This window comes from Pseudophryne corroboree, chromosome 11, assembly GCF_028390025.1.
Source record: "Pseudophryne corroboree isolate aPseCor3 chromosome 11, aPseCor3.hap2, whole genome shotgun sequence".
NCBI classification, from domain to species: domain Eukaryota; kingdom Metazoa; phylum Chordata; class Amphibia; order Anura; family Myobatrachidae; genus Pseudophryne; species Pseudophryne corroboree.
Genome location: NC_086454.1, coordinates 303,295,889 through 303,321,407, shown reverse-complemented (window position 1 = coordinate 303,321,407; position 25,519 = coordinate 303,295,889). Strand labels below are relative to the sequence as shown.

General features: G+C 45.4%; 1 protein-coding gene across 2 annotated transcripts in view; it reads right to left on the bottom strand.

The window, feature by feature from the left end:
* The window catches only part of NAE1 (NEDD8 activating enzyme E1 subunit 1), a 79,042-nt gene that overhangs the window by 19,448 nt on the left and 34,075 nt on the right, over window positions 1-25,519 (bottom strand). For both annotated transcript variants that reach the window (XM_063945544.1, XM_063945545.1), the window contains 10 exons: window positions 23,786-23,848; window positions 23,637-23,700; window positions 23,467-23,558; window positions 22,999-23,058; window positions 22,761-22,894; window positions 22,100-22,175; window positions 15,828-15,867; window positions 14,516-14,602; window positions 13,161-13,253; window positions 11,262-11,376 (listed from right to left, as the gene is read on the bottom strand). In XM_063945544.1, coding sequence (XP_063801614.1) covers window positions 11,262-11,376; window positions 13,161-13,253; window positions 14,516-14,602; window positions 15,828-15,867; window positions 22,100-22,175; window positions 22,761-22,894; window positions 22,999-23,058; window positions 23,467-23,558; window positions 23,637-23,700; window positions 23,786-23,848 — 824 coding nt within the window. The remainder of the gene's footprint in view (window positions 1-11,261; window positions 11,377-13,160; window positions 13,254-14,515; window positions 14,603-15,827; window positions 15,868-22,099; window positions 22,176-22,760; window positions 22,895-22,998; window positions 23,059-23,466; window positions 23,559-23,636; window positions 23,701-23,785; window positions 23,849-25,519) is intronic.

The window sequence follows — 25,519 nt, the reverse complement described above, 5'->3', positions numbered from 1 at the left end:
TCTATGTATTTCTTTCTTCATCCACTAGGGGGCACAGGAATACTGGATAATGGCTGGAGTCGAAGTCTGGGCACCAAACAGTAAAATTTTTCCTCCGGCATGCTCAGACTCCCTTATCCTGCTTACCCCGCCCCCAGTCACCGGCAAGCCATTTTTTTGTTCGGTGCTGACAGAAGCGGGCACCATTTTATTAGGGGAGCTGTGTTAGGTGGCTCCCCTGTTTTTTTTTTTTTTAAGTGCTCAGTGTCAGGCGTCCTATTGGACGTCCTCACTGCTGCTCCAGCACCAGTGGTGGCAGCACCGGCGACTGGTTCGGTGTCTACTGCTGCGGGCGCCAAGAGAATACCTCACACAGTCCCCTGCCCTTGAATTATACACAGCTATTTTCCCGCCTCATATGTCTCCTACTACCTCAGGACGCTGGTCAACCATTTTAGGCTCACAACTGCCTCAGCTCATGTGTTGGACCTTTCCACTACTCTGTCTTCCCTCACTATTTCAGAGATTTCTACGCAAATTCAAAATAGAGGGAGGCATGAGGACTCTCATAGCACCGATTGTCCAAGAAGATGATGGTACACAGGCCTTCAAAGCCTGGCAGTGGATGCTCCGTTACGTCTTCCACTTCGGCCAGACCTTCTGTCTCAGGGTCCATGTCTCCATCCAGATCTGGGCCGTCTTGCTTTGAAGGGGTGGCTCTTGAGACATCCATGTTAAGAGCAAAGGGCTTTTCCTCGAGAGTGATTCGCACTGTGCTTCAAACCCATAAACCTACTCTGGTTAGACTATCACTGGGTTTTGCAGTCTTACTTCAATCGATATTCGACTAGGGGTTTCAAGCCCAGATCTTTGACTCTCGAGGATACTCTCCTTTTTGCAGTCGGGGGTTGGATTTAGGGTTTAGACTTTCTTTGTTGAAAGTCCAGGTTTCTGTCCTTTCTGTGCTTTTGCAGAGACAGACTGCGATCTCACCTGCTAGTAAGACCTTTTTTCAGGGTGTCTTGCATACTCAACTGCCTTTTGTTCCCCCGGTGGCTCCGTGGGACCTAGTGCTGGTTTTGCAAGGGGTAGCAGTTGATTTAAAGATTGACACAATACAGATGATCATAATCTCGAAAGCCAAAATACAGACACGGTTAAAATACACATTCATTATGCCGACATGTTCAAAATGCCGAGTCAGAATACAGACATTTGAAATGCCGACATGCGGTTTTAAGGAATTTTTGCCCCAAAACAGACTTGTTCATACTTTACCATCCCAGTGGGCCTGGTGGGGGAATAGTGTGCCCGAAACCGCTCGCCGTGCGAGGAAACGGGTACACTTAGACGGTGTCCATGTCGACAATGACCCCCCCCCCCCCTCCAAAAAAAAACCCTCACGTCGTTATTTTGATATGTCGGCATTTCAAATGTCGGTATTCTGACCATGTCGGCATTTTGACCATGTCAGCATAATGAATGTCAGTATTTTGACCGCGTCAGTATTTTGACTAGGTCAATGGCTATTGGCATTATAACCGTCAGTATTGTGTCCGTCTGTAAATCATACTGAACCCTTTGCTTTAGTTGGCTCCTACTGAGCATTTGTCTACAGTGTTGCGTTGACTTACATGGAAGACTATCTTCTTGTTAGCTATAGTGTCAGCTCAGCAAGTCTCCGACCTGAGTGCCTTATCGTGTCGTGCTCCCTTTCTTATTTTCCATGCAGATAGGGCAGTTCTTCGTACTCGAGAAGGTTATCTTCCTAAGGCTGTCTCAAGATTTCACGTTAATCAGGAGACTGTTGTTCCAGCTTTTGATTCTTCGACTTCTTCTCTGAAGAAGGCCTCTCTAGATGTTGTGAGGGCTCTTCATGTTTATGTTGATAGAACCAGTGATCTACGTCCTTCAGATTTACTGTTTGTTTTGTATGATTTCAATAAGAGAGGCTGGCCAGCCTCTAAACAGACTGTGGCTAGGTGGCTCTGCTTAACTATTTCTCACACCTACTCTTCAGCGAATCTTCCGATCCCAGAGGGGATAACGACTCATTCCACCCAGTCGGTAAGACCTTGATGGGCAGCTCAGCGAGGTGCTTCAGCTGAGCAGCTCTGCAAAGTGGCCACGTAGTCTTCCGCTAGCACCTTTTTGCGTGTCTATGCCTTTGATACATTTGCATCTCCGGACTGCCATTTGGTCATTCTGTTCTCAGCGCAGCTCAGTGGTGTTCCCAACCTTAGGGGGACAGCTTTTGGATGTCCCAGTGTCCCCTAGTGGACGAAAAAAAGAAAATATGATTTATAGTCTTACCTGTTAAATCCCTTTCTTCGAGTTCATAGGGGGCAGATGGCGCCAACCCTAATGCAATTGGCTTGCCTTAGGTCCACAGTTCCGGTTTCTGTTAAACGATTGTTACCGTGTGTTTTCTGTATAATCGATGCTCCTTTTTCTTTCCTCGCTCCTGTCATTTGCTTGCTACCAAAACTGGCTTGTAGGAGAGGCAGTCTGAGCATGTTTGGAAAAAAGATTTGAGTGTTTGGTGCCCAGATTCCAACTCCAGAAATTACCCAGTGTCCCTGTGCCCCCTATGGGCTTGAAGAAAGGGATTTAAAATAAATCCCATTTTTCGCACAAGGTAATTGGATAGGGGTGTTAAATAACGTGTGCGGCACTATCGCGGGTAATTGAATACGATACCTCTCTTTATCTGAAACAACTAGTAACATTAACAAATATTGTGTTAGACACATCTATCCTTTTACCTATGCCATAGCATGGAATTGTCTACATACACATTTCTGGATAGGACAGGTGTATCATACACCTCAGACCCTGTGAAGACAAATCCATGCAGTATACTAAACACATTGTTTAAAATTATCCTATTTCTAGTACCAAACTCTGTCTGCTACATATCAACTGACCTGAACAGAAGTAATACCGCAAGTTAATTTGCACTTCATACCGTTCCACTAGCAATTAAAATTGTATTGTTCAAATGCCAGTGGTTACCCGGCTTTAGACTTGGTTCTCTACAGCTGGCAAATATAAGGTAGTGTGAACTGTTCCCTTCCATTGGTTAAAGATATCTTTTCTGAATTTGAATGCAAGTATAGCAATGATCAGGAAAACGGGATTTGAGTCAGTTTAACCCAACTTCGTCACCCCTGTGATAAACCAGCACGATTGTTGCAAATTGTACATCCATATGAAAGATGCCTACTATCAGCCTGAGGGTGGTAATCGTGCTGAAACATTTGGCAACATGATAGCCATTAATAACTGTGTATTTGACTTTAAAGAACCAGTTATAAAAGCTAAATCCAAGTCCAGACAGCTGGTGGTCAGCAATATGACAAACCAATGGATGACTGAATATTTCAATATTCCCCACCCACCTCAGTCACAGAAAAAGAACATTATCACAATTTCTCATACGTCCTAGAGGATGCTGGGGACGACATCAAGACCATGGGGTATAGACGGGATCCGCAGGAGACATGGGCACTCTAAAGACTTTTCATTGGGTGTGAACTGGCTCCTCCCTCTATGCCCCTCCTCCAGACCTCAGTTTTAGAAATGTGCCCAGGTCGACTGGATGCACTCTGGGGAGCTCTACTGAGTTTCTCTGAACAGACTTATGTTAGGTTTTTTATTTTCAGAGAGATCTGCTGGCATCAGACTCCCTGCTTCGTGGGACTTAGGGGGCAGAAGCAGAACCAACTTCCTCAGAGTTTCATGGCTCTGCTTCTGGCTGACAGGACATCATTAGCTCCTGAAGGCTAGTGTCTAGATGCTCACTCCCACAGCACGTCGTCACACCCCTCACAGAGCCAGAAGTCAGAAGACAGGTGAGTATGAGAAGAATGATCTTCAATCAAGTAAGTGACGGCTGAGGTGCGGCGCGGCTGGCGGGAGCGCAGCGCGCCATTGCTGCCCACACACACAGGCTCTGCAGGGCGCGCGCGCGGGGGACACACACACACACACGCCCTGGGCAGCAAGAAAAATACCTCAAACTGGCTAAAAGGGGGCATAAGATGCCCAGGCACAGCCCTACCCCCGCCAGTATAAATATTATGAAAAGTTTCTGAGGTAAAAAGGGCGGAGCTTCTTCCTCATGCAGCCAGCACACTACTCAGCACCATTTTCTCTCTCTCATCAGGCTGCAGAGAACACGCTGGTCCTCTCCTCCACTTCTGACAAGTACAGGGTGCTATAAAGGGGGGGCACAAAGCGATTGTGGTGCATTTGATGGTGTATATTACTATTTAAAAGCGCTTTTGGGCTGTGGACATACTGTGTTCACAGGCAATACTGGCGCTGGGTTTGTGAACTGGCTGCTCCTATCCTGTGTCCCTATGACAGATTTTACTGTGTGTCTGTCCCCAAAATAAGTCCCAGTGTGTCTGTGAGTGTGGTGTACACGTGTGAGGCAGGGAGTTCCTCCCCGGAGGAAGCCATTTTAGGGACACAGAGTTGTAATGTGGTGGCGCTACCGGCACACCAAGAGCCTGCATGGGTGAAAGAGTTACGTGACAGTATGCATCTGATTAACCATAGATTGGATAAGTCTAAATCTAAGGCTGCATGGAGAAAATCTGTGGAAGATGTGATTTTTCAGGATGCTGTTATTCCTTATGCGGGCGGCCCCTCTGGGTCACATAAGAGACCATTTGCAAATGTTGTAAACACGGATACCGACACGGATTCTGATTCTTGTGTCGACAATAGTGAATCCAGAGAAATAGATCATAAATTGGCAAAAAGTATACAATATATGATTGTGGCTGCAAGGGACGTGTTGGAGGTTACAGAAAGTACTCCTGTACATCAGGAGAAAGCTTATTTATGTAAGGAAAAGAAATCCAAAGTCACGTTCCCTCCTTCACACGAACTAAATGCTCTGTTTGAAGGGATGTGGGTGAATCCTGATAAAAAAAATTCATATTCCCAAAAGGATTCACATAGCTTATCCTTTCCCGGTTGAAGACAGGAAAAAATGGGAGTCACCCCCTGTGTTAGACAGTGCACTTTCCAGGTTGACAAAGAAGGTAATTCTCCCTGCTCCTGGCATGGCTTCTCTTAGAGAGCAGGCAGACCGCAAAATGGAAACGACATTGAAATCCATTTATGTTACCAATGGTACACTGCTCAGGCCTACTATTGCCTGCGCATGGGTGAGTCGCGCTATTGAAAAATGGTCAGAAAGCGTGTCATCAGAAATTGACACGATTGATAAAGATGAGATAATCCTTAAGTTAGGGAATATCAAGGACGCTGCCGCCTACATGCTGGAAGCAATGGAGGATATTGGACTCTTGAGTTCACAAGCCGCTACCATGGCAGTATCGGCTAGGCGGGCGTTTTGGATTCACCAGTGGAACGCGGATGCAGATTCCAAAAGAAACATGGAGGCTCTCCCATATAAAGGCGAGGCCTTATTTGGCAATGGCCTGGATGCGTTAGTCTCAGCGGCTACCGCAGGTAAGTCAACATTTTTGCCCTCTGCGCCTGCACCGGCAAAAAAGACCTATCACCCGCAAATGCAGTCCTTTCGGCCCAATAAATACAAAAAGACGAGAGGTTCACCCTTCTTTGCAGGAAGGGGAAAGAAGCCCACACCGGCTCCAGGTTCCCAAGAGCAAAAGTCTACCCCTAATTCTGCCAATTTCCCAGCATGACGCTGGAACTCCCTTGCGGGAGGCCGCTTGGGTGGGGGCACGTCTCAAACTCTTCAGCCAGGATTGGATTCTGACTGCCCTGGACCCCTGGGTGTTGCAAATAGTATCCCAGGGATACAAACTAGAGTTTCAAGGTGTTCCCCCATGCCGATTTTTCAAATCGACCTTGCCAGCTTCTCCGCCAGAGAGAGAAGCAGTAACAGCGGCAATCCAAAAACTTATGTCAAGACCAGGTCATAGTCCTGGTACCGTTGTCACAACAAGGGGGGTGTTTTATTCAAGCCTTTTTGTTGTTCCGAAGCCGTACGGCTTGGTCAGACCGATCCTAAATATAAAAAAATCTGAATTTCTTCCTGAAAAGGTTCAAGTTCAAGATGGAATCACTTCGGGCGGTGATTGCCAGTCTGGAGGAGGGGGACTACTTGGTGTCGGTGGACATAAAGGATGCTTACCTGCATGTTCCCATTTATCCTCCTTACCAGGCTTATCTGAGATTCGCGATTCAGGATTGCCATTACCAATTACCTTTTGGTCTCTCCACGGCGCCGAGGGTATTCACCAAGGTGATGGCGGAGATGATGGTCCTCCTTCGTCAGAAAGGAGTCAATATAATCCCTTATCTGGACGACCTCCTGATAAAAGCGAGATCCAGGTAGCAGTTAATACAAAACATATCCCTCTCCCTGTCAATACTCCAACAACACGAGTGGATTATAAATTACCCAAAGTCACAGTTGGAACAGACGACAAGGTTGTCTTTCCTCAGGATGATTCTGGACACAGAAGTTCAGAGAGTATTTCTTCCGCTGGAAAAGGCTCTGGAAATCCAGAAAATGGTAAAACAGATATTGAAACCATCAAGTGTGTCGATCCATCAGTGCATTCGGTTGTTGGGGAAGACGGTGGCGGCCTACGAGGCCATACAGTTTGGCAGGTTCCATGCCAGAGTATTCCAGTGGGACCTGTTGGACAAGTGGTCAGGGTCACACCTACACATGCACAGAAAGATAATCCTGTCGTCAAAAACCAGGATTTCGCTCCTCTGGTGGTTGCACAGCTCTCACCTGCTAGAGGGACGCAGGTTCGGCATTCAGGACTGGGTCCTAGTAACCACGGATGCAAGTCTCCGAGGCTGGGGAGCAGTCTCTCAGGGAGAAAACTTCCGGGGACGTTGTTCACATCAGGAAGCCTGCCTTCACATAAACGTGCTGGAGCTAAGAGACATTTACAACGGCCTTCAACAAGCGGTACATCTTCTTCAAGACCGTCCCGTGCAGATCCAGGCGGACAATGTAACAGCAGTCGCATACATAAACAGGTAGGGCGGAACGAGAAGCAGAGCGGCAATGGCAGAGGCGACAAAGATCCTCCTCTGGGCAGAAAGACATGCAAGAGCTCCTCGGCAATTTTCATTCCGGGAGTGGACAACTGGGAAGCAGACTTCCTCAGCAGACACGATCTCCATCCAGGAGAGTGGGGCCTCCACCAAAAAGTCTTCGCAGAGGTGACAAGTCTTTGGGGAGTTCCTTAAATAGATATGATGGCATCTCGTCTCAACAAGAAGCTTCAGAGATACTGTTCCAGGTCGAGAGACCCTCAAGCAGTAGCAGTGGATGCACTGGTGACCCAGTGGGTGTTTCCGTCAGTGTATGTTTTCCCTCCACTTCCGCTGATCCCAAAAGTACTCAAGATCATAAAAAAGACAAGGGTTCGAGCAGTCTTCATTGCCCCAGACTGGCCAAGAAGGGCTTGGTACCCAGATCTTCAGCAGTTACTCATAGGAGATCCTCGGCCTCTTCCTCCTCGGGAGGACCTGCTGCAGCAGGGGCCGTGTGTGTACCAAGACTTACCGCGGCTACGTTTGACGGCATGGCTGTTGAGCGCCGTATCCTAGCCAGGAAGGGTATTCCTAAGGAGGTCATCCCCACCCTTATCCAGTCCAGAAAGGGAGTAACGTCAAAACATTACCATCGTATTTGGAGAAAATGTGTGTCTTGGTGTGAATCCAAGAAAGCTCCTACGGAAGAATTTCACTTAGGACGTTTTCTCCATTTTTTTGCAGGATGGTGTGGAGACGGGCCTATGACTGGGATCAATCAAGGTCCAAATTTCGGCCTTGTCAGTGTTCTTCCAAAAACAATTGGCCTCTCTTCCAGAGGTTCAGACCTTCGTGAAAGGGGTTCTGCACATCCAGCCTCCATTCGTGCCTCCAGTGGCACCATGGGACCTTAACGTGGTATTCCAGTTCCTTCAATCGGATTGGTTTGAGCCTCTACAAAAGATAGAGTTGAAGTTTCTCACTTGGAAAGTGGTGATGCTTTTGGCATTGGCATCCGCAAGGCGGGTGTCTGAATTGGGGGCCTTGTCTCACAAGAGCCCTTACCTGATTTTCCATTAAGATAGGGCAGAGTTGTGGACTCGCCAACATTTTCTTCAAAAGGTGGTTTCTGCTTTTCACATAAACCAACCTATTGTGGTGCCAGTAGTTACTGACACATTCACCGATTCAAAGTCTCTAGATGTGGTTAGAGCTTTGAAAATCTATGTTGCTAGAACAGCTCGTATACGGAAAACAGAGGCTCTGTTTGTCCTGTATGATCACAACAAGATTGGCTGTCCTGCTTCCAAGCAGACTATTGCACGTTGGATTAGAAATACGATTCAGCAAGCTCATACTATGGCTGGATTGCCGTTACCGACGTCGGTAAAGGCCCACTCCACTAGGAAGGTGGGCTCATCCTGGGCGCCTGCTCGGGGGGCCTCGGCATTACAACTTTGCCGAGCAGCTACTTGGTCAGGGTCAAACACATTTGCTAAGTTCTACAAGTTTGACACCTTGGCCGATGAGGACCTAAAGTTTAGTCAATCGGTGCTGCAGGGTCATCCGCACTCTCCCGCCCGTACTGGAGCTTTGGTATAGACCCCATGGTCTTGATGTCGTCCCCAGCATCCTCTAGGACGTATGAGAAAATAGGATTTTGATAACCTACCGGTAAATCCTTTTCTCCTAGTCCGTAGAGGATGCTGGGCACCCGTCCCAGTGCGTACTTTACCTGCAGTTTAGTTATTACAGTTACACAAGTTGTGTTATCTTGGTTTCAGCATGTTGCTGCAATTAGTTCATGCCTGTTGGCGTGTGTTATGTTGAATGCCATGTGTGCGGCATGGTTGAGGGTGTGAGTTGGTAGATATCTCACCACTAGTTAAGTAATTCCTTTCCTCGAAATGTCAGTCTCCCTGGGCACAGTTCCTACAACTGAGGTCTGGAGGAGGGGCATAGAGGGAGGAGCCAGTTCACACCCAATGAAAAGTCTTTAGAGTGCCCATGTCTCCTGTGGATCCCGTCTATACCCCATGGTATTGATGTCGTCCCCAGCATCCTCTACGGTCTAGGAGAAAAGGATTTACCGGTAGGTTATCAAAATCCTATTTTTACCTCCTTAAGCTGGGTACACACTATACAATGCTCACGTAAGATAAGATGTTAACCAGGGGTTAAAGTGGGCCAGAACTGCATTGTCCCCTGGAATGGTAGGTGGAACTAGTAACATGCAAGACAAGGAAGTGGCACTCCACAGAGAGCCTACCCTGCCACCTGCACCAATAGGCGGCGTTAGTGTATGAAGCAGCAGCCGCCCCCTTCCCTTGTCCCACCGGTTGCTTTTTTGCAGAGCGGCTGTGGCATCTATAACGTGATGATGTGCCGCAGCTGCCCCAGTGCATGATGGGAAAGGTTCTTTTGGTGAAGGGGATCTAGGCTCTACCTGAATACCAGCACGATCCACTCCATATCCACGCCAGCCAGAGGCAGGGCCGGGGGCTGAGCCCGAGAGGCAGGGCCGGGGGCTGAGCCCGAGAGGCAGGGCCGGGGGCTGAGCCCGAGAGGCAGGGCCGGGGGCTGAGCCCGAGAGGCAGGGCCGGGGAGAAGAGCACTGAGCTGGAGACACAGAAGGGCACAGAGCTGGAGACACAGAAAGGGATTGAGCTTGAGAAGCACATAAGGATGGTCTTGGAGAGACGCATGGCGGTGAACAACAGTGTCACAGGAGACTGAGCTGTGGGAAGACGCAGGAAAATGGTGCTTGAGAGACACAGGGGGGTGAACAACAGTGTTGCAAGGGGTTGAGCTGGAGAGATGCAGGGAGGGTGGCGTTGGAGTGACGCAGGGAGAATGACGCTGTAAGATGCATTGGGTGGCGTTGTAGAGATGTAGGAGGATGGTGTCTCTCCAAGATATTTGACCAAGAAAGTTCACATTTTTCCCTGACTGAGAACTTCCATTACTATATATTATCTTGTTGAACCTCTGTTGTATGAAGATGACATATTATTCCAAAGCAAACAGGTGGCTTCTGTACCACATGATCTCCAATATGAGCACTGAATACTGGATCAAAGCACTGTCTGCCCAGGGAGGCTCAATTTCTTCTGAGGTCACCCTCTGCAGGAAACCACCAAATAGGTAAAAAAAGACTCAAGCACAGGGGATACATAGGGAGTTCCAAAAACACATGGGGTACACAAGTGACATGTACTTGGGGACCCCTTAAAAAAAAAAAAACCTCAGAGAGGTTGCATAAAAATAATTAAAAGTGACACTGATCATAGAACATTTTTTTCTATTTAAGTGACATTACATTATAGTCTCAGCTGGTGGCAAAAGTGGTAAAAAGCATATAAAATATATTTCACACTATGATAGTCCCTAAGGCTTCTGGGGGCCAAGGCAGCCCCCAGATACCCAATCATTCACATATTTAGAGAGAGAGAGAGAGAGAGAGAGAGAGAGAGAGAGAGAGAGAGAGAGAGAGAGAGAGAGAGAGAGAGAGAGACCTTATTTTGGAGCCAGATTTTTATGGGCAACACTTTTATTTACTCTGGGTACCATAAACCCCAGTGGTAAGGCACAACCTCATAGTAGCTCTGCCTAACGAAGAAGGGGGGGGGGGGGGAAGGGTCTTGCTGGCAGGGTAAATGAGTTCCACCACCTCTTCGGGACCAAGCACTGATGTTAGCTCACAAGTTTTCCTTGCGAGGAAACATCAGATACCATGCGTACACACCATACAATTGGTCCTTCTAATTGTCATAATTACTCTGTCCTAAAGATCGAAAGGAATTGAGCAGGCCTAACCAACCTTTGGCTCTCAAGCTGTTGTTAAAGTCCCAGCATACTTTACTAGCTGATCCGTGCAAAGGTATGCTGGGACTTGTAGTTTTACAACAGCTGGAGAGCCACAGGTTGGCCGGACCTGGAATAACACAACTATCTGTCTGCAAGTCAGTTTGTGAGAGGAACCAGATGATCACAGTCATTAATAGTAATGTTATTATTTCTTCAAGATTAAGATTTATTTATTTTGGTATTTTCAAGGGAGTTCACCAAGAAAAAAAGATGTATTAACCATTATTTAAGCTACAGTATATTGCTTGATTACCCATTAACAGGGGGAATGAAACCCAATGCCTGTTTCTAACTAAATAGCGCATATAGAATATGCAGGAGCTCTATAAATAAATGTTAAAGATAAATAATAAACCCCCTAGCAAACCTCAGGTGAGAAAAATTGACATCAAAAGTACAAAGACACTTACAATTCCTGGATATAATCCTCCTTCACACTGAATGACAAGCCGTATTCCTGGAGGAAATCATTCAGACATGTCTCCAGTTTCTCCAAATCCCCCTCGATTTGGTTGTCATAGACGCCTATTAAGAGTGTTTTAAACAAGTTGTATATATGAACTGTATCAAATAATCTAACTAACACAAAATCATATACACAGTCAAATCATTCGCTAATCTGATTACATCAGATTGATTTTCTGTCCCTGTAAATCTAAAAATCCTCTAATTTGCTGAATTTGGACTCAAATATGGAGATAGGTCACTTGCCACTTGGTATCTTAGTTACCTATGACACCCATATTTGGCATCCTACCTAGGGGTACTCGTGTGTCACTAGGAGTACGTAAATGAATGTTAATATGAGTGGCAGCAAAAATAATTTATTCTACAAAAGTGGATACAACCCACCATCTTCACTTTTTCTAGTAACGTTATCCCATGTCTTTAGGATGGATTGGCTGGAAGCCTCGCTGAAAAATGAAAAGCTTACGGAGTGCTTTTTTGACACATGGGAGAGCTACATTGACACTATGGGAGGAATTCAGACCTGATCGCTGGGCAGCGATTTTTGCAGCCCTGCGATCGGATAGTCGCCGCCTACAGGGGGAGTGTATTTTTGCTGTGCAAGTGTGCATTCGCATGTGTAGCAGAGCTGTACAAACACAGCCCAGGACTTACTCAGCCGATGCGCTGACTTCAGCCTGTCCGCGACCGGAATTGACGTCAGGAACCCTCCCTTACAACGTCTGAACACGCCTGCGTTTTTCCAGACACTCCCTGAAAACAGTCACTTGCCACCCACAAACACCCTCTTCCTGTCAATCTCCTTGCGAACACCCGTGCGATCGGATCCTTCACACAAACCCGCCGCTGACAGGCGATCCCCGTTGCTGTGGTCCATCGTGCCTGCGCATTGCGATGCATACGCAGTTCAGGCCTGATCGCCCGCTGTGTGAAAACACACAGCATTGATCAGGTCTGACTTACCCCCTATATCCTAACTACCTAGGGAACAACTGTGCAAATGTTTCTGGGGTACTGTACATTGTGGTATGAAACACGTATATATACTCCCAATATCCTCCAATTGCTGGTGGCTGTGATATGCAGGTCTGAGTCTAGTTATTTTATATGTTTACTAATACGTGGATATTGCTTCCGCTATACTACTTGTCTATGTGGTATTGACACCTTTGTGCATATATATTTTACTACTGTCATTCATGTCAAACTTGTTTTTGATATATTGTGTATTTATGTGAAAAAAAAAGTGTTTAAAAACAAATCCTAAAATTGTCTTATACCCCTTTTCCACCTATGAGCACAGGTCGCAGCCGGGAGCCTGACACGGGTGCTACCCGGCTGCGGCCCGTGCTCAGCCCCCTTTCCCATCAGCAGTCACCAACCCGGCATATTGGCGGGTTGGTGACGCTGCTAGTGACGCGGCAGGGGTGGCGCTGGGAGATCACATGATCTCCCAGCGCCGCCCTTCCATACATTGTAAACAGGAGCCGTGTCACATCGACACGGCTCTCGTTTACACTACAACCCTACCCGGATCATTCCCGTGTCCTACTTTTCCACTTGCAAAAATCACAGGTAAATGCGCACCCCGTGCATTTACCCGTATTTTTTGAGCTAGTGGAAAAAGGGGTATTAGATTGCGCATGCAACGTCACATTGTCAGATCACAAATGTAATGATCACTCGTTTTTTGACTTAGATGATCTTTAAATACACTTTCTTTCTTTTTTTTATTATTAACTGAAAAGCATATTTGATTCAATAATGGGGCAATTAAATAGAACCGTTTTGTAACTGCATTGCAAACAGACTGAACTGTTGTTAAAGCAAACATAATTCACCTGGATATCTCCCATGCTTTTTGTGAAATCTGTCCACAGCTCTCAGCATCAGATAAAAGACAATTTCATTGTCTGGATTCTCCATGAGAGACACTGGAAGAAAAGAGAAGATCCTTATCAGCTGGAAATGGGAGCACTTCCACAGTGAAACTCTTGCTGGAAATTCATGCTAGCAGATTTGAGACCGTGCAATTCACCATCATGCAAAGACATTGGACTTGATGCAGAGATGCCCACAGTTGCTCCCCAAAATGAAGATGCAATTTACTATGAAAGAAGCTGCAATTGCATGTATACTGTATGCAAAGCTGCAACTTTGCATCTGGTTTTCGCCGGGCATGCGACACATTCACTGCTTGTATACACAGTATGCACAATATCCTTTTGCTGTTGGACATTGATAAAACTCCAAATACTTTTCTAAAACAGAAACAAAAAACTCTGTCTAGCATTAAAAAAACAAAAACCTATTTGCTTAAACATGCAGAGAAAAGCATAAAATATGCCTGAGCTATGAAGAAAGCACCAATCAATATCTACTGCGCATTAAAAAAGGCAATCAGAAAAACTTCGCTAGTGCTTTGAGACCGGGACCTCATCTGCAATTAACCACACACAAATACAGGTGTGTCCTCATGCATCCAGCCTCAACATGTCATGCAGCGCAAGATACCTAGCGCGAGCGAGCCGCCAGGTCCCATGCTACTCTCCTGTCGGGCGCATTTTTTTTTGCTGAAAATGTGTCTTAGTCTCAATGCAATTAATGCAGATTTGTGCGACTCAAGAGATGTACGTTAGACTACGCCTTGGAAAAGTGAGTGTTCATACAATGTAGAACAGAGGCAGACACAGAAGCCTGAGAGAGCCGTACGTATTACAAATGTGTCCTTATACATCTTTGCTGCAGTTATGCCAAACAACCCCTCTCAGCACACCAGGTCATGTGAGAATCTTCAAGCGTTTATCGTTTTCTTTTTGCATTCTTTATGACCGAAAATGCATCTTAGTCGTAACGCAATGCGACTAGGGTGCACAAAGAGACTGTACTGATTAATTTGATATGCTGTACAGACTCAGTCGAACACATATACAAGTGTCATAATGTATATGGAACAGAACAGAAAAAAGCTGCGGCTGCTACATTGTAGAATGTCATATACATAGTCAGAGACTCAGTCGCTTACAATATACAAGTGTTCTATACTAAATTGTGCATTTTTCTTGGAGTGTGCGGAAACATTTTTACGTAACAAATACTACGCTGACTGGTCTAGTTATCACTCTGCATCAGGTTTCTACATAAAAAGAAAAATTCAATATAACAACACATATCCTATTCTGTCCACTTCACTTACCAATGTCTTTCTTTTTAGCAGTATCCAAACCATATTCTTCTGCCAACGATCTGCACCGCACAACTTGGAGGAAAGCACTATTTCTACCTGGACATGAAAGGACTGGTTTTATCATGTCATGCACATGAGGTTTCAGCACTATAGCTCACACAGTCATGACGTGTAGAATGTTCACAAGACAGATCTATACTTTTTGCTTATGGCAGACTGACAGAGACACTTTGCAAGTTGGCCTGTAAATACTGGTGCTGGAAGACTGGAACACTGCACATGCCTTTTCAACCCATTTTAGCTGCTTTGACATCACTGTTCTCTTTACTCAAAGACCATATCTACCCAACAAAATAAGCCAATGCTGCTGGTAGCATGTGTGTATGTTGAACAAATGCAGGCTGATCCTGCTGCTTCACAAGAGCACCAAATTCTAATTTACAGTAATAAATAGCAATAAAGTCTAATTATTTAGTAAACTTAATCCATCAGGAGAAGAGGAACTAATTTCTGCCATTGTAATAGCATGGGCATAATCCATGATGTACTCTTGCAGTAAACAAGATTCTTGTAAACAATAAAAAAGTATTAAGTACTTGACTCAAACCCAACACAGGAAACAGAATATATGGAGTCAGGAACAAGACTGCGAATTTAACATCTCAACACTTGCGGCCTACATTTCACTCCTTTAAATTGACTGTTAGAGACACCCCCGTATTTATAATTAAACAATCTTCCCACTTATCTGATGGATTCATAATTAGATTACCCTTAAAACATTTTGCAGGATGCAAACGGTTATTTAAGCTAGCTTTCAATTGTAGCTACACACTGACATCTTGTGGTCACTGTAACCATTGCTCAACAAAACGGGTAAAGGGCCCCATACACTACAACGATATGTCTGAGGCTGAAGTCGGGGGCGATTTCCATTGAACTCTCCCAGGAGCTTCCCGGGAGTGGTTCCATACGATTCGGTACATTTTGCATGCAATATATCGTATGCGATCCCAGCCATGCCTCCGCGAACTGACATATCACGAGTGCAGCAGTAACGATCTAGGGGAGCTGATCCGACCCTCACGGGAACGCGCATCGGAACGGATCGGAAACACCTCCAAAATGCCCGATTTCACCCGATATATCGGCCTGAATGCCCGAAATTGGATGAAATCGGGCATTATCGTTCTAGTGTATGGGACTCTTTAGTCTTCAATTGGGATATGTTAAGGTACTGAACCAACACAGTGGTGGAAATTAATTGTAGAGTTAGAATATATATGAAGAATAGTTACAAAAAAAATAAAAAAAAACTTACAGAACAGGCGGATGTCTCTTTCTGATATGCTTTCTGGGGGCTGCAAAGAAATGACAGGCACTCTAATAATCGTGGAAAGTTTATGTGAATACGCAAAGTAATACTATGTAATCAGAAATAAAGCAGTAGTTTTGCACATGGAAGCTTATACCCCTTTTACACCACTAATGCCGGATCCCACCCAGGATTTGGAAACGGGTCCTTCTCGGGTGGGATCCGGCATTGGACGCTGCTGCTGGCTTCCCCACCCAACCCGGCAATATGCCGGGTCGATACAGTGTCATCTCCACGCCGCCTCTCCCTGTTGTAGTGAACGGGTCCTGGGTCGATGCCCGTTTACGCTGCCACTGCTTTATTCCTGGCTTGAATTACCGGGTCAGGCGACCCGGGATTTCGACTATGGTGCTTTCACACAGCACGCCGACCCGTGTCGACTCGGCAATATGTCAGGTCGATACAGGGTTATGTGAAAATAGGATTTTGATACCTACCGGTAAATCCTTTTCTCTTAGTCCGTAGAGGATGCTGGGGATACCATAAGAACCATGGGGTATAGACGGGATCCGCAGGAGACATGGGCACTTTAAGACTTTAAAAGGGGTGTGAACTGGCTCCTCCCTCTATGCCCCTCCTCCAGACTCCAGTTATAGGAACTGTGCCCAGGGAGACGGACATTTCGAGGAAAGGATTTTATTGTTGAACTAAGCTGAGATTCATACCAGCTCACACCTCAAGCACGCCGTACTACTTTGCATTCAACATGACTCAACGCAATGTCAGCAACAAGCTGACTATAACGTAATCCAATCTGTGTGTAACCATAACTAATTACTGCAGACACAGACCGCACACGGACGGGCGCCCAGCATCCTCTACGGACTAAGAGAAAAGGATTTACCAGTAGGTATCAAAATCCTATTTTCTCATATGTCCTAGAGGATGCTGGGGATACGATAAGAACCATGGGGTTTATACCAAAGCTCTAGAACGGGCGGGAGAGTGCGGATGACTCTGCAGCACCGATTGACCAAACATGAGATCCTCATCGGCCAGGGTATCAAACCTGTAAAATTTAGCAAAAGTGTTTGGCCCCGACCAAGTCGCTGCTCGGCAGAGTTCTAATGCAGAGGCCCCCCGGGCAGCCGCCAGGACGAGCCCACCTTTCTGGTAGAATGGGCTTTCACCGATTTTGGCACCGGCAATCCAGCCGTAGAATGAGCATGCTGGATTGCATTACAGATCCAGCATGCAATATAGTCTGCTTGGTAGCAGGAGCCCCAATTTTGTTGGGAGCATACAGGACAAACAGAGCCTCTGTTTTCCTAATTTGAGCCGTTCTGGCGACATAAATTTTCAAAGCTCTGAACACATCCAGAGATTTCGACTCAATCAAGGTATCAGTAGCCACTGGCACCACAATAGGTTGGTTCATGTGGAAAGATGAAACCACCTTCGGCAGAAATTGCTGACGAGTCCACAACTCTGCTCTATCTACATGAAATATCATATAAGGGCTCTTGTGAGACAAAGCCGCTAACTCAGACACCCGTCTTGCGGATGCCAAGGCCAACAGCATGACCATTTTCCAAGTGACAAATTTCAACTCCACCTTCTGTAAAGGCTCAAATCAATGTGATTGAAGGAACTACAACACCACGTTAAGATCCCATGGTGCCACTGGGGGCACAAAGGGAGGTTGGATGTGCAACACACCTTTCACGAAAGTGTGAACTTCTGGAAGGGAGGCCAAGGGTTTCTGAAAGAAAACAGATAAGGCTGAAATCTGTACCTTAATTGAGCCCAACTTTAGGCCCGCATCCACACCTGCTTGCAGAAAATGGAGAAAACGTCCTAACTGAAATTCTTCCATAGGAGCCTTCTTGGATTCACACCAAGACACATTTTCTTCAAATACGGTGGTAATGTGTAGACGTTACTCCTTTTCTAGCCTGAAGAAGTGTGGGAATGACCTCACTGGGAATACCCTTTCGGGCTAGGATTTGGCGTTCAACCGCCATGCCCTCAAAACGTAGCCGTGGTAAGTCGTGGTATATGCACAGCCCCTGTTGTAACAGGTCCTCGCGTAGAGGAAGAGGCCAGGGATCTCCTTTGAGTAATTCCTGAAGATCTGGATACCAAGCCCTCCTTGGCCAGTCTGGAACAATGAGGATCGCCAGAACCTTTGTTCTTCTTATGATCTTTAGAACTTTCGGAATGAGAGGAAGTGGAGGGAATACATACACCGACTGAAAAACCCACGGTGTCACTAGGACGTCCACTGCTATTGCTTGAGGGTCCCTTGACCTGGAACAATATCTCTGAAGCTTCTTGTTGAGACAAGACGCCATCATGTCTATTTGAGGAGTTCCCCATAGACTCGTCTCTTCTGTGAAGAACTCTTGATGAAGACCCCACTCTCCTGGATGGAGATCGTGTCTGCTGAGGAAGTATGCTTCCCAGTTGTCCACTCCTGGAATGAAGATCGCTGACAACGCGCTTGTATGCCTTTCCGCCCAGCGGAGAATCTTTGTGGCCTCTGCCATTGCCGCTCTGCTTTTTGTTCCGCCCTGGCGGTTTATGTACGCTACTGCAGTTATATTGTCCGACTGGATCAGTACGGGCAGATTTCGAAGATGATGTTCCACTTGTAGAAGGCCGTTGTAAATGGCCCTTAACTCCAGAACGTTTATGTGTAGACAAGTTTCCTGGCTTGACCATCTTCCCTGGAAGTTTTCCCCCTGCGTGACTGCCCCCCAGCCTCGGAGACTCGCATCCGTGGTTACTAGGATCCAGTCCTGGATCCCGAACCTGCGCCCCTCTTAGGAGGTGAGAGCTGTGCAGCCACCACAGGAGTGAGATTCTGGTTTTTGAAGACAGGACTATCTTCCGGTGCATGTGCAGGTGGGATCCGGACCACTTGTTCAACAGGTCCCACTGAAAAACTCTGGCATGGAATCTGCCAAACTGAATGGCCTCGTAGGCCGCTACCATCTTCCCCAGTAATCGGGTGCATTGATGGATTGACACTTTTGCTGGTTTCAGAATTTGTTTGACCAGATTCTGAATTTCCAGAGCCTTTTCCACTGGAAGAAAAACTCTCTGTAATTCTGTGTCCAGAACCATTCCCAAAAAAGACAGCCGCTTCGTCGGAGTCAACTGCGATTTTGGCAAGTTTAGGAGCCAACCATGATGTTGCAGAACTGTCAGGGAGAGTGAAATGTTCTGGACGAGTTGGTCCCTGGATCTCGCCTTTATCAGGAGATCGTCCAAGTACGGGATAATTGTGACTCCCTGCTTGCGCAAGAGAACCATCATTTCCGCCATTACCTTGGTAAAATCTCTCGGAGCCGTGGACAGACCAAACGGCAACGTCTGAAATTGGTAATAACAATCCTGAATTGCAAACCTCAGATAAGCTTGATGCGGAGGATATATGGGGACATGTAAGTAGGCATCCTTTATGGCAGAGAAACTGGTAAGGCCGATTTGAAAAATCGTCGAGGGGGAACGTCCTGAAACTCCAATTTGTACCCCTGGGACACTATTTCTAATACCCATGGGTCCAGGTCCGAGCAAACCCAGAACTGACTGAAGAGTTTGAGACGTGCCCCCACCGGTGCGGACTCCCGCAAAGGAGCCCCAGCGTCATGTGCTGTATTTGGCAGAAACCGGGGAGGACCTGCTCCTGGGAACCTGCCACTGCCGGTGATTTTTTTCCTCTTCCCCTTCCTCTAGTAGCAAGGAAGGAAGAACCTCGGCCCTTTCTGTATTTATTGGGCCGAAAGGACTGCATCTGATAGTGGTGTGCTTTCTTTTGTTGTGGAGGTACATAAGGTAAAAATGATGACTTACCCGCGGTAGCCGTAGATACCAAATCAGCGAGACCGTCACCAAACAAGACACCACCTTTATATGGTAGAGATTCCATATTTTTCTTGGAGTCAGCATCAGCATTCCATTGATGAATCCACAAAGCTCGCCTTGCCGAGACTGCCATGGCATTGGCCTTTGATCCTAAAAGGCTTATATCTCTTGCCGCTTCCTTTAGGTAGGCCGCAGTGTCCCTGATATAACCCAGCGTTAAGAGGATGCTATCCCTATCTAGGGTATCTATATCAGATGACAAGTTATCTGCCCACTTCTTGATAGCACTACTCACCCACGCAGATGCAATTGTTGGTCTGAGAAGTGTATCTGTGGTGACATAAATGGATTTTAATGTAGTTTCCGGTCTACGATCCGCAGGATCCTTAAGGGCTGCCGTGTCAGGAGACGAGAAAGCCACCTTTTTTGACAACCGGGATAGAGCCTTGTCCACCATGGGTGGTGACTCCCACTTTTCTCTATCCCCAGAGGGAAACGGATACGCCGCCGGAATCCTTTTGGGAATTTTCAACTTTTTGTCAGGATTTTCCCAAAGCTTTTCAAAAAGTGTGTTCAGTTCATGAGAGGGAGGAAACGTTACCTCAGGTTTCTTTCCCTTGTACATACAGACCCTTTTATCTGGGACAGCAGGGTCTTCAGAGATATGTAATACGTATTTTATCGCCACAATCATGTACTGAATGCTCTTTGCCAATTTTGGATCTAATCTGACATCACTATAATCGACACTGGAGTTGGTGTCCGTGTCGGTATCAGTGTCTGCCGACTGGGCAAACAAACGTTTTTGTGACCCCGAGGGGTCTGAACTTGTAATAACACATCCTCCACAGATTTCCTCCATGCCTGGTTCTGAGATTCAGATTTATCTAATCTCTTGGTAATAAAAGCAACATTAGCATTTAAAGCATTCAACACATTTACCCAATCAGGAGTCGCTTCAGCCCCGCTGTTTTTCAAAATCTTTATACTGGCGGGGGTTAGGACAGTGGCTTGGCACCTTGTCCCCTCTTGCCAGTCACTTTTTAGAGGTATATATGCTGCCCAGGGCGCCCCCGCGCCCTGTAGTGCCGCTGAGTGTGGGAGCATGGCACGCAGCGCAGCCGTTGTGCGGTACCTCTGAAGCCGTCACTGAAGTCTTCTTCTACTCACCTGTCTTCTGACTTGCTCTGCAAGGGGGGTGACGGCCGGCTCTGGGAATGAGCCCCTAGGCGTACCTAGTGATCAAACCCTCAGGAGCTAATGGTGTCCTGTAGCCAAGAAGCAGTGCCTTTAACTCACTGGAAGTAGGTCTAACTTCTCTCCCCTACGTCCCACGAAGCAGGGAGACTGTTGCCAGCAGTGCTCCCTGAAAATAAAAAACCTAACAAAGTCTTTTCAGAGAAACTCAGTAGAGCTCCTCAGAGTGCATCCAGTCTGCCTGGGCACAAGTCTAAAACTGGAGTCTGGAGGAGGGGCATAGAGGGAGGAGCCAGTTCACACCCTTTTAAAGTCTTAAAGTGCCCATGTCTCCTGCAGATCCCGTCTATACCCCATGGTTCTTATGGTATCCCCAGCATCCTCTAGGACGTATGAGAAAGGGGTATTACAGTGTCAGGACGACCATCACTCACTAACAATCCAGGTTTTAGTGATATACATGCTTCAGCACAGGTGACTTAGTTAGTACCTTGTTATTTTTTATTTAACCATCTGTGCTGAAACATGGCTATCACTAAAACCTGGACTGTCTGTGTGCCTTGAGGACCAAGGTTGGGGAATGCCTGCTCTAGACTGTCAACTCTTGCGTGCAGTACTTGACAAAGTGGTAGCCATTTGAGACCATATATACCACTTGGGACTGCTGTATTCTCATTTGCACAGTAGTCACCAGTAAATGTCAGAAATCTTCATGCTTACAACAGCTAAAAGAAGACATAACAGGAACCTGAAGTACAGTACTACACAAGCGGTTAGAAAACGAAGAGGCTGGCGGAGGAGACATCAATTTTGGGAATAATGTACCCCTGCTATAATCTAGGAGTATATTCAACATCAAACCATTGTGTAAATATATATAGAGACACTAAAATGCTGGCCAATGCTTTTATACAGCGGTTTATAATTGATAGGGAGTACAGGTTTTATGTGACACAAACCTTTTCAATTAAGAAAATATGAGACCATACTATTTAATATGCAGAGTGGTGTATCTGAGACACAACTATAGGGAAAGATATACTGATCAGATCAGTAAGCAGTATTTATAAAGAAGTACAGAACTTTATTTTTAATAACACATGTATTATATGATGATGATTGAAAGAGGATTTATAAAAGGTCTATGATTTTTGGTATAATTGCAGTATTCCAGTGTTGCCCCTATTCAGTGTAATACAATACATACTTACTCTGCCTATAGACTGCAGGAGTTTGGAGACATAGTTTTTAACAGCTGCTGCATCATTTTTAGCTTTCTCCTGGTACCTAAACAGCCAACAGTAAATACAATATAAGGTGATCATGTGCCGATCATACAACGGTCATGCTTTGTATTAGGTTTTACTTAGTTATATATTTTCCTTTGAACTAGGCCCAGGTCCTAAGTCCCTAGTTCCCCACCATATAACCCTTTCAGGAAAACACAGAAGCAACGCCAAAGACATTCTGGTTTGGTTTGTACCAATGTACTTGTATCAGACAACTGGAGCCATTTACAACAGATAGCCATGAGACTGTGACCAATGTGAATAGGAAGTGACATTCCTGAGTGCTTCATGCCTTATCCCTCAGTGATATCTCTAGCCAGTGGTTCTCAAACTCCGTCCTCAGGACATGGAGGACCTTCTTTGTCTACATGCCCTACCAGCTACACAGTGGAGCTTTACCCAAGAGTTCATACAGTTTCAAATAGCTCAGTGTTCATGGTAGGAAAAATCTTTGCCGTTATGAATGTGACAACATATCCTTTACATTGTATGGATGGATGGATGTGTATGTCAGCCATTGCTTCGTTCTAAAGTGGTAAACAGAGCACATTCACTGAAAAACAAAAAGTACAGAAAAACTTACACATTCTGTAATTTAATGAATTTAGCAGAGTCTGAAAACATATCTGGAATTGTTCCTCGCAGCGGCAAATTTCCTTTCCCTTCACCTTCTGTAAAATTCTTAACCGCTCGCGCCAAAATCCAGAACGGGGAAGACTAATAATACAGAGAGAGCTTGTAACCATATTATCTTTGCCATTAAAAAAATAAAATAAGTCAGAAGTTTTTTTTCTTGTAAGGAGGAAGAAATGACATCATACCTGTTGACAAATATTTGTGCAGCATTCGTCATTGAAAATATCTTCCACGCTACTGGGAAGCTGAAAGAAAACCGTAAACAAATAAAGACTATTAAAACACCTACTGACCAATTTAGGAGGCTGAAAAGTCTGCAGTAAAAACTGATATGCACAATAAATATTTTTTGCTGAAATGTCCAACTGAGAGTCTGCGTGGTTTTTAACTGTTGAATAACTGGTTATGACTTGAGTTCATTATTTTGACAAATTGCTATAAGGCCATATACAGTATATTTGTATGTGAATACATTTTTTTTTTAATTAATTATCCAATCAGGCAGCGCTTCTTATTTTTATACACTATTTGTTAAAACACAAGTCTACAAAAATCAGTGCAAAAAGGAATCATATCTAATAGCTTTCCTAAAAAGTTTGGGTTGTCCCCTTAATGGAACAATCCTGGAACAGGTGAGAACAGCGGTCTCATACCTTTGTAGTGTTTAAAGCAGTGTTCACATTCTTCACAGCCTCCTCAAAGTTCTCCTCATCTTCAGGGATTCCATTCTCATTCTTCAGGATGCCTGACAAACCACATAATCAGATTAGAGTCCACAACGGTCAATCTACAAGGGGTCTTAGAACCAGGAAGAAAAGCTCACCTTTCCTGATCAGATCTCGGAACATTTCTTTTTCTCTGTAACTTTTTGGCATCTGTCCTGCATTCTACAACAAATGGCACAATGGTCAAAGCAATAAGCAACCAGACTGGCCTGCGGTTATACCAAGTGACATTTGGGCAGAAACATACCTCCCGGCGCCATTTCTCTAAGTATTTGGCAACCACAACAATCCATGGAGTGTGACTGTGATCCTGAATGGAAAACAAACCGAATCATTTTTTTTAATTTTAAATAGATACCACCAGCAATTTTGGCCTCCAAATGGTGCAAAACCCCCGCACAACAGTAACTGAGGTTTATGAAAGGTGTAGTCTGCTACAACTGGCATCGAGATGTTAAATGTGTTTTTCTTATTCCGTCCACTAGGGAGCGCGGGGAACACTGGGGTATAGTCAGGAAAGATAACAGATAACATTTTGTTTCCCAGCATGCTCAGGCTCCCTTTCTTCTATACCCTGCTCCCAGCCAGCAAGTTATAGTAGCAAGGCCATGGCAGCAGCGAGGCGAAGGAAGACCGGCACACACACATACATGTGTAAGTGATATGGATACCTGCCCCCAGCTAGACAGTTTTCAGTTTGGTTGCAAAGAAGAACCTATACCAAGGTGCAAATCGGGTGCTGAATGTATGAGAACCTCTGCTAAGCTGCAGCCAGAGATAAAGGGGAAGTCACTCCCACAATAGGTACAAGGTAAAATGAAAATGGAGGCTGCGCTCAGATGTTTTGACACAATGGTAACTGTCAATATGTATAATTAAAAATAACATTTTAATAAAAATAAAAAAAATACACAAATGTATACAAGCACATTAAAAATGGCATGAATTCATACTTGATGTTTAAAAAAGGTATATTTACCCTAAATATCAAGTCATGGACGATGTTGGAATTTCATATAGGAGTCCGTTCCAAGAGTGCCCTTCTGGACAAATAAGGTCCAATGCAGTAAGAGTCTCTTTAATAAGAGAGTACAATTTCTGGTGCAGTTTCAATTTACCTAGTAGATGGCTGTGAAATGTCCCATCAAATGAGTGGGTTCCTTATGCAATACGGTATCTGGTACACCGAAGTCCTCTCTGAGTCTCTTTTGATGGAAGTATAGTTGTCCAGGACTGCTTCGGCTCCAATTAGGTAAAGCGTCCTGACCAGATCAGCAACCACTGATGCGTTTCGCTGCATGTAACCTGCAGCTTTTTCAAAAGGTATATAGTTATAGTTTTCAGTTTGGTGCCGGCAGGGATCAGGTACCATTTTGCGTGGGGACTGCTTTTAGTAGTCCCCCATGGTCTTTTCCTTTTTTATTCTATTATGTATGCCTTTTAACGCACATCTGAGTCCTCTGTTAGGCCTTTACACAATCTGTGCAGGGCTTAGCTCAGGTTTCTATCTCCTAGACAGAGATACACAATGTGTCCACATACATCTTTGCTATATCCCGCCATGTACGGCACAGTTTTGCATGCCATAGACTCAGAGATTTAGCCATGCCTTGTGATTTTTCTTAATTTGCTTCTTTAATATGTTACTTTATACATATTCTATCATGGCAAACAATTTTTTTTAAATCCATCCACTTGCTACTCGTGAAAAACAGCTTAGCCGTGTTTTGCATGTTGTTCCAAATTGAGCAAAATAGCAAAGATGTAAGTGGACACATCTCTAAACATCGTTCGTCTAGAAGGGAAAGCTCTACTCCCCTCTCTGACGATGAATCAGACAATGATTTCTGCTCAGACCAGGCGGCTAGTCTTCTATCACCTTGGAAGTTGAGACCTCCGCTATGCCAGATGGGTCCATATCACTGGCAGAGGCAGATGCACTAGTAATGGCAGTCAGATCGGTTCTGCTGGTTGAGGAGTC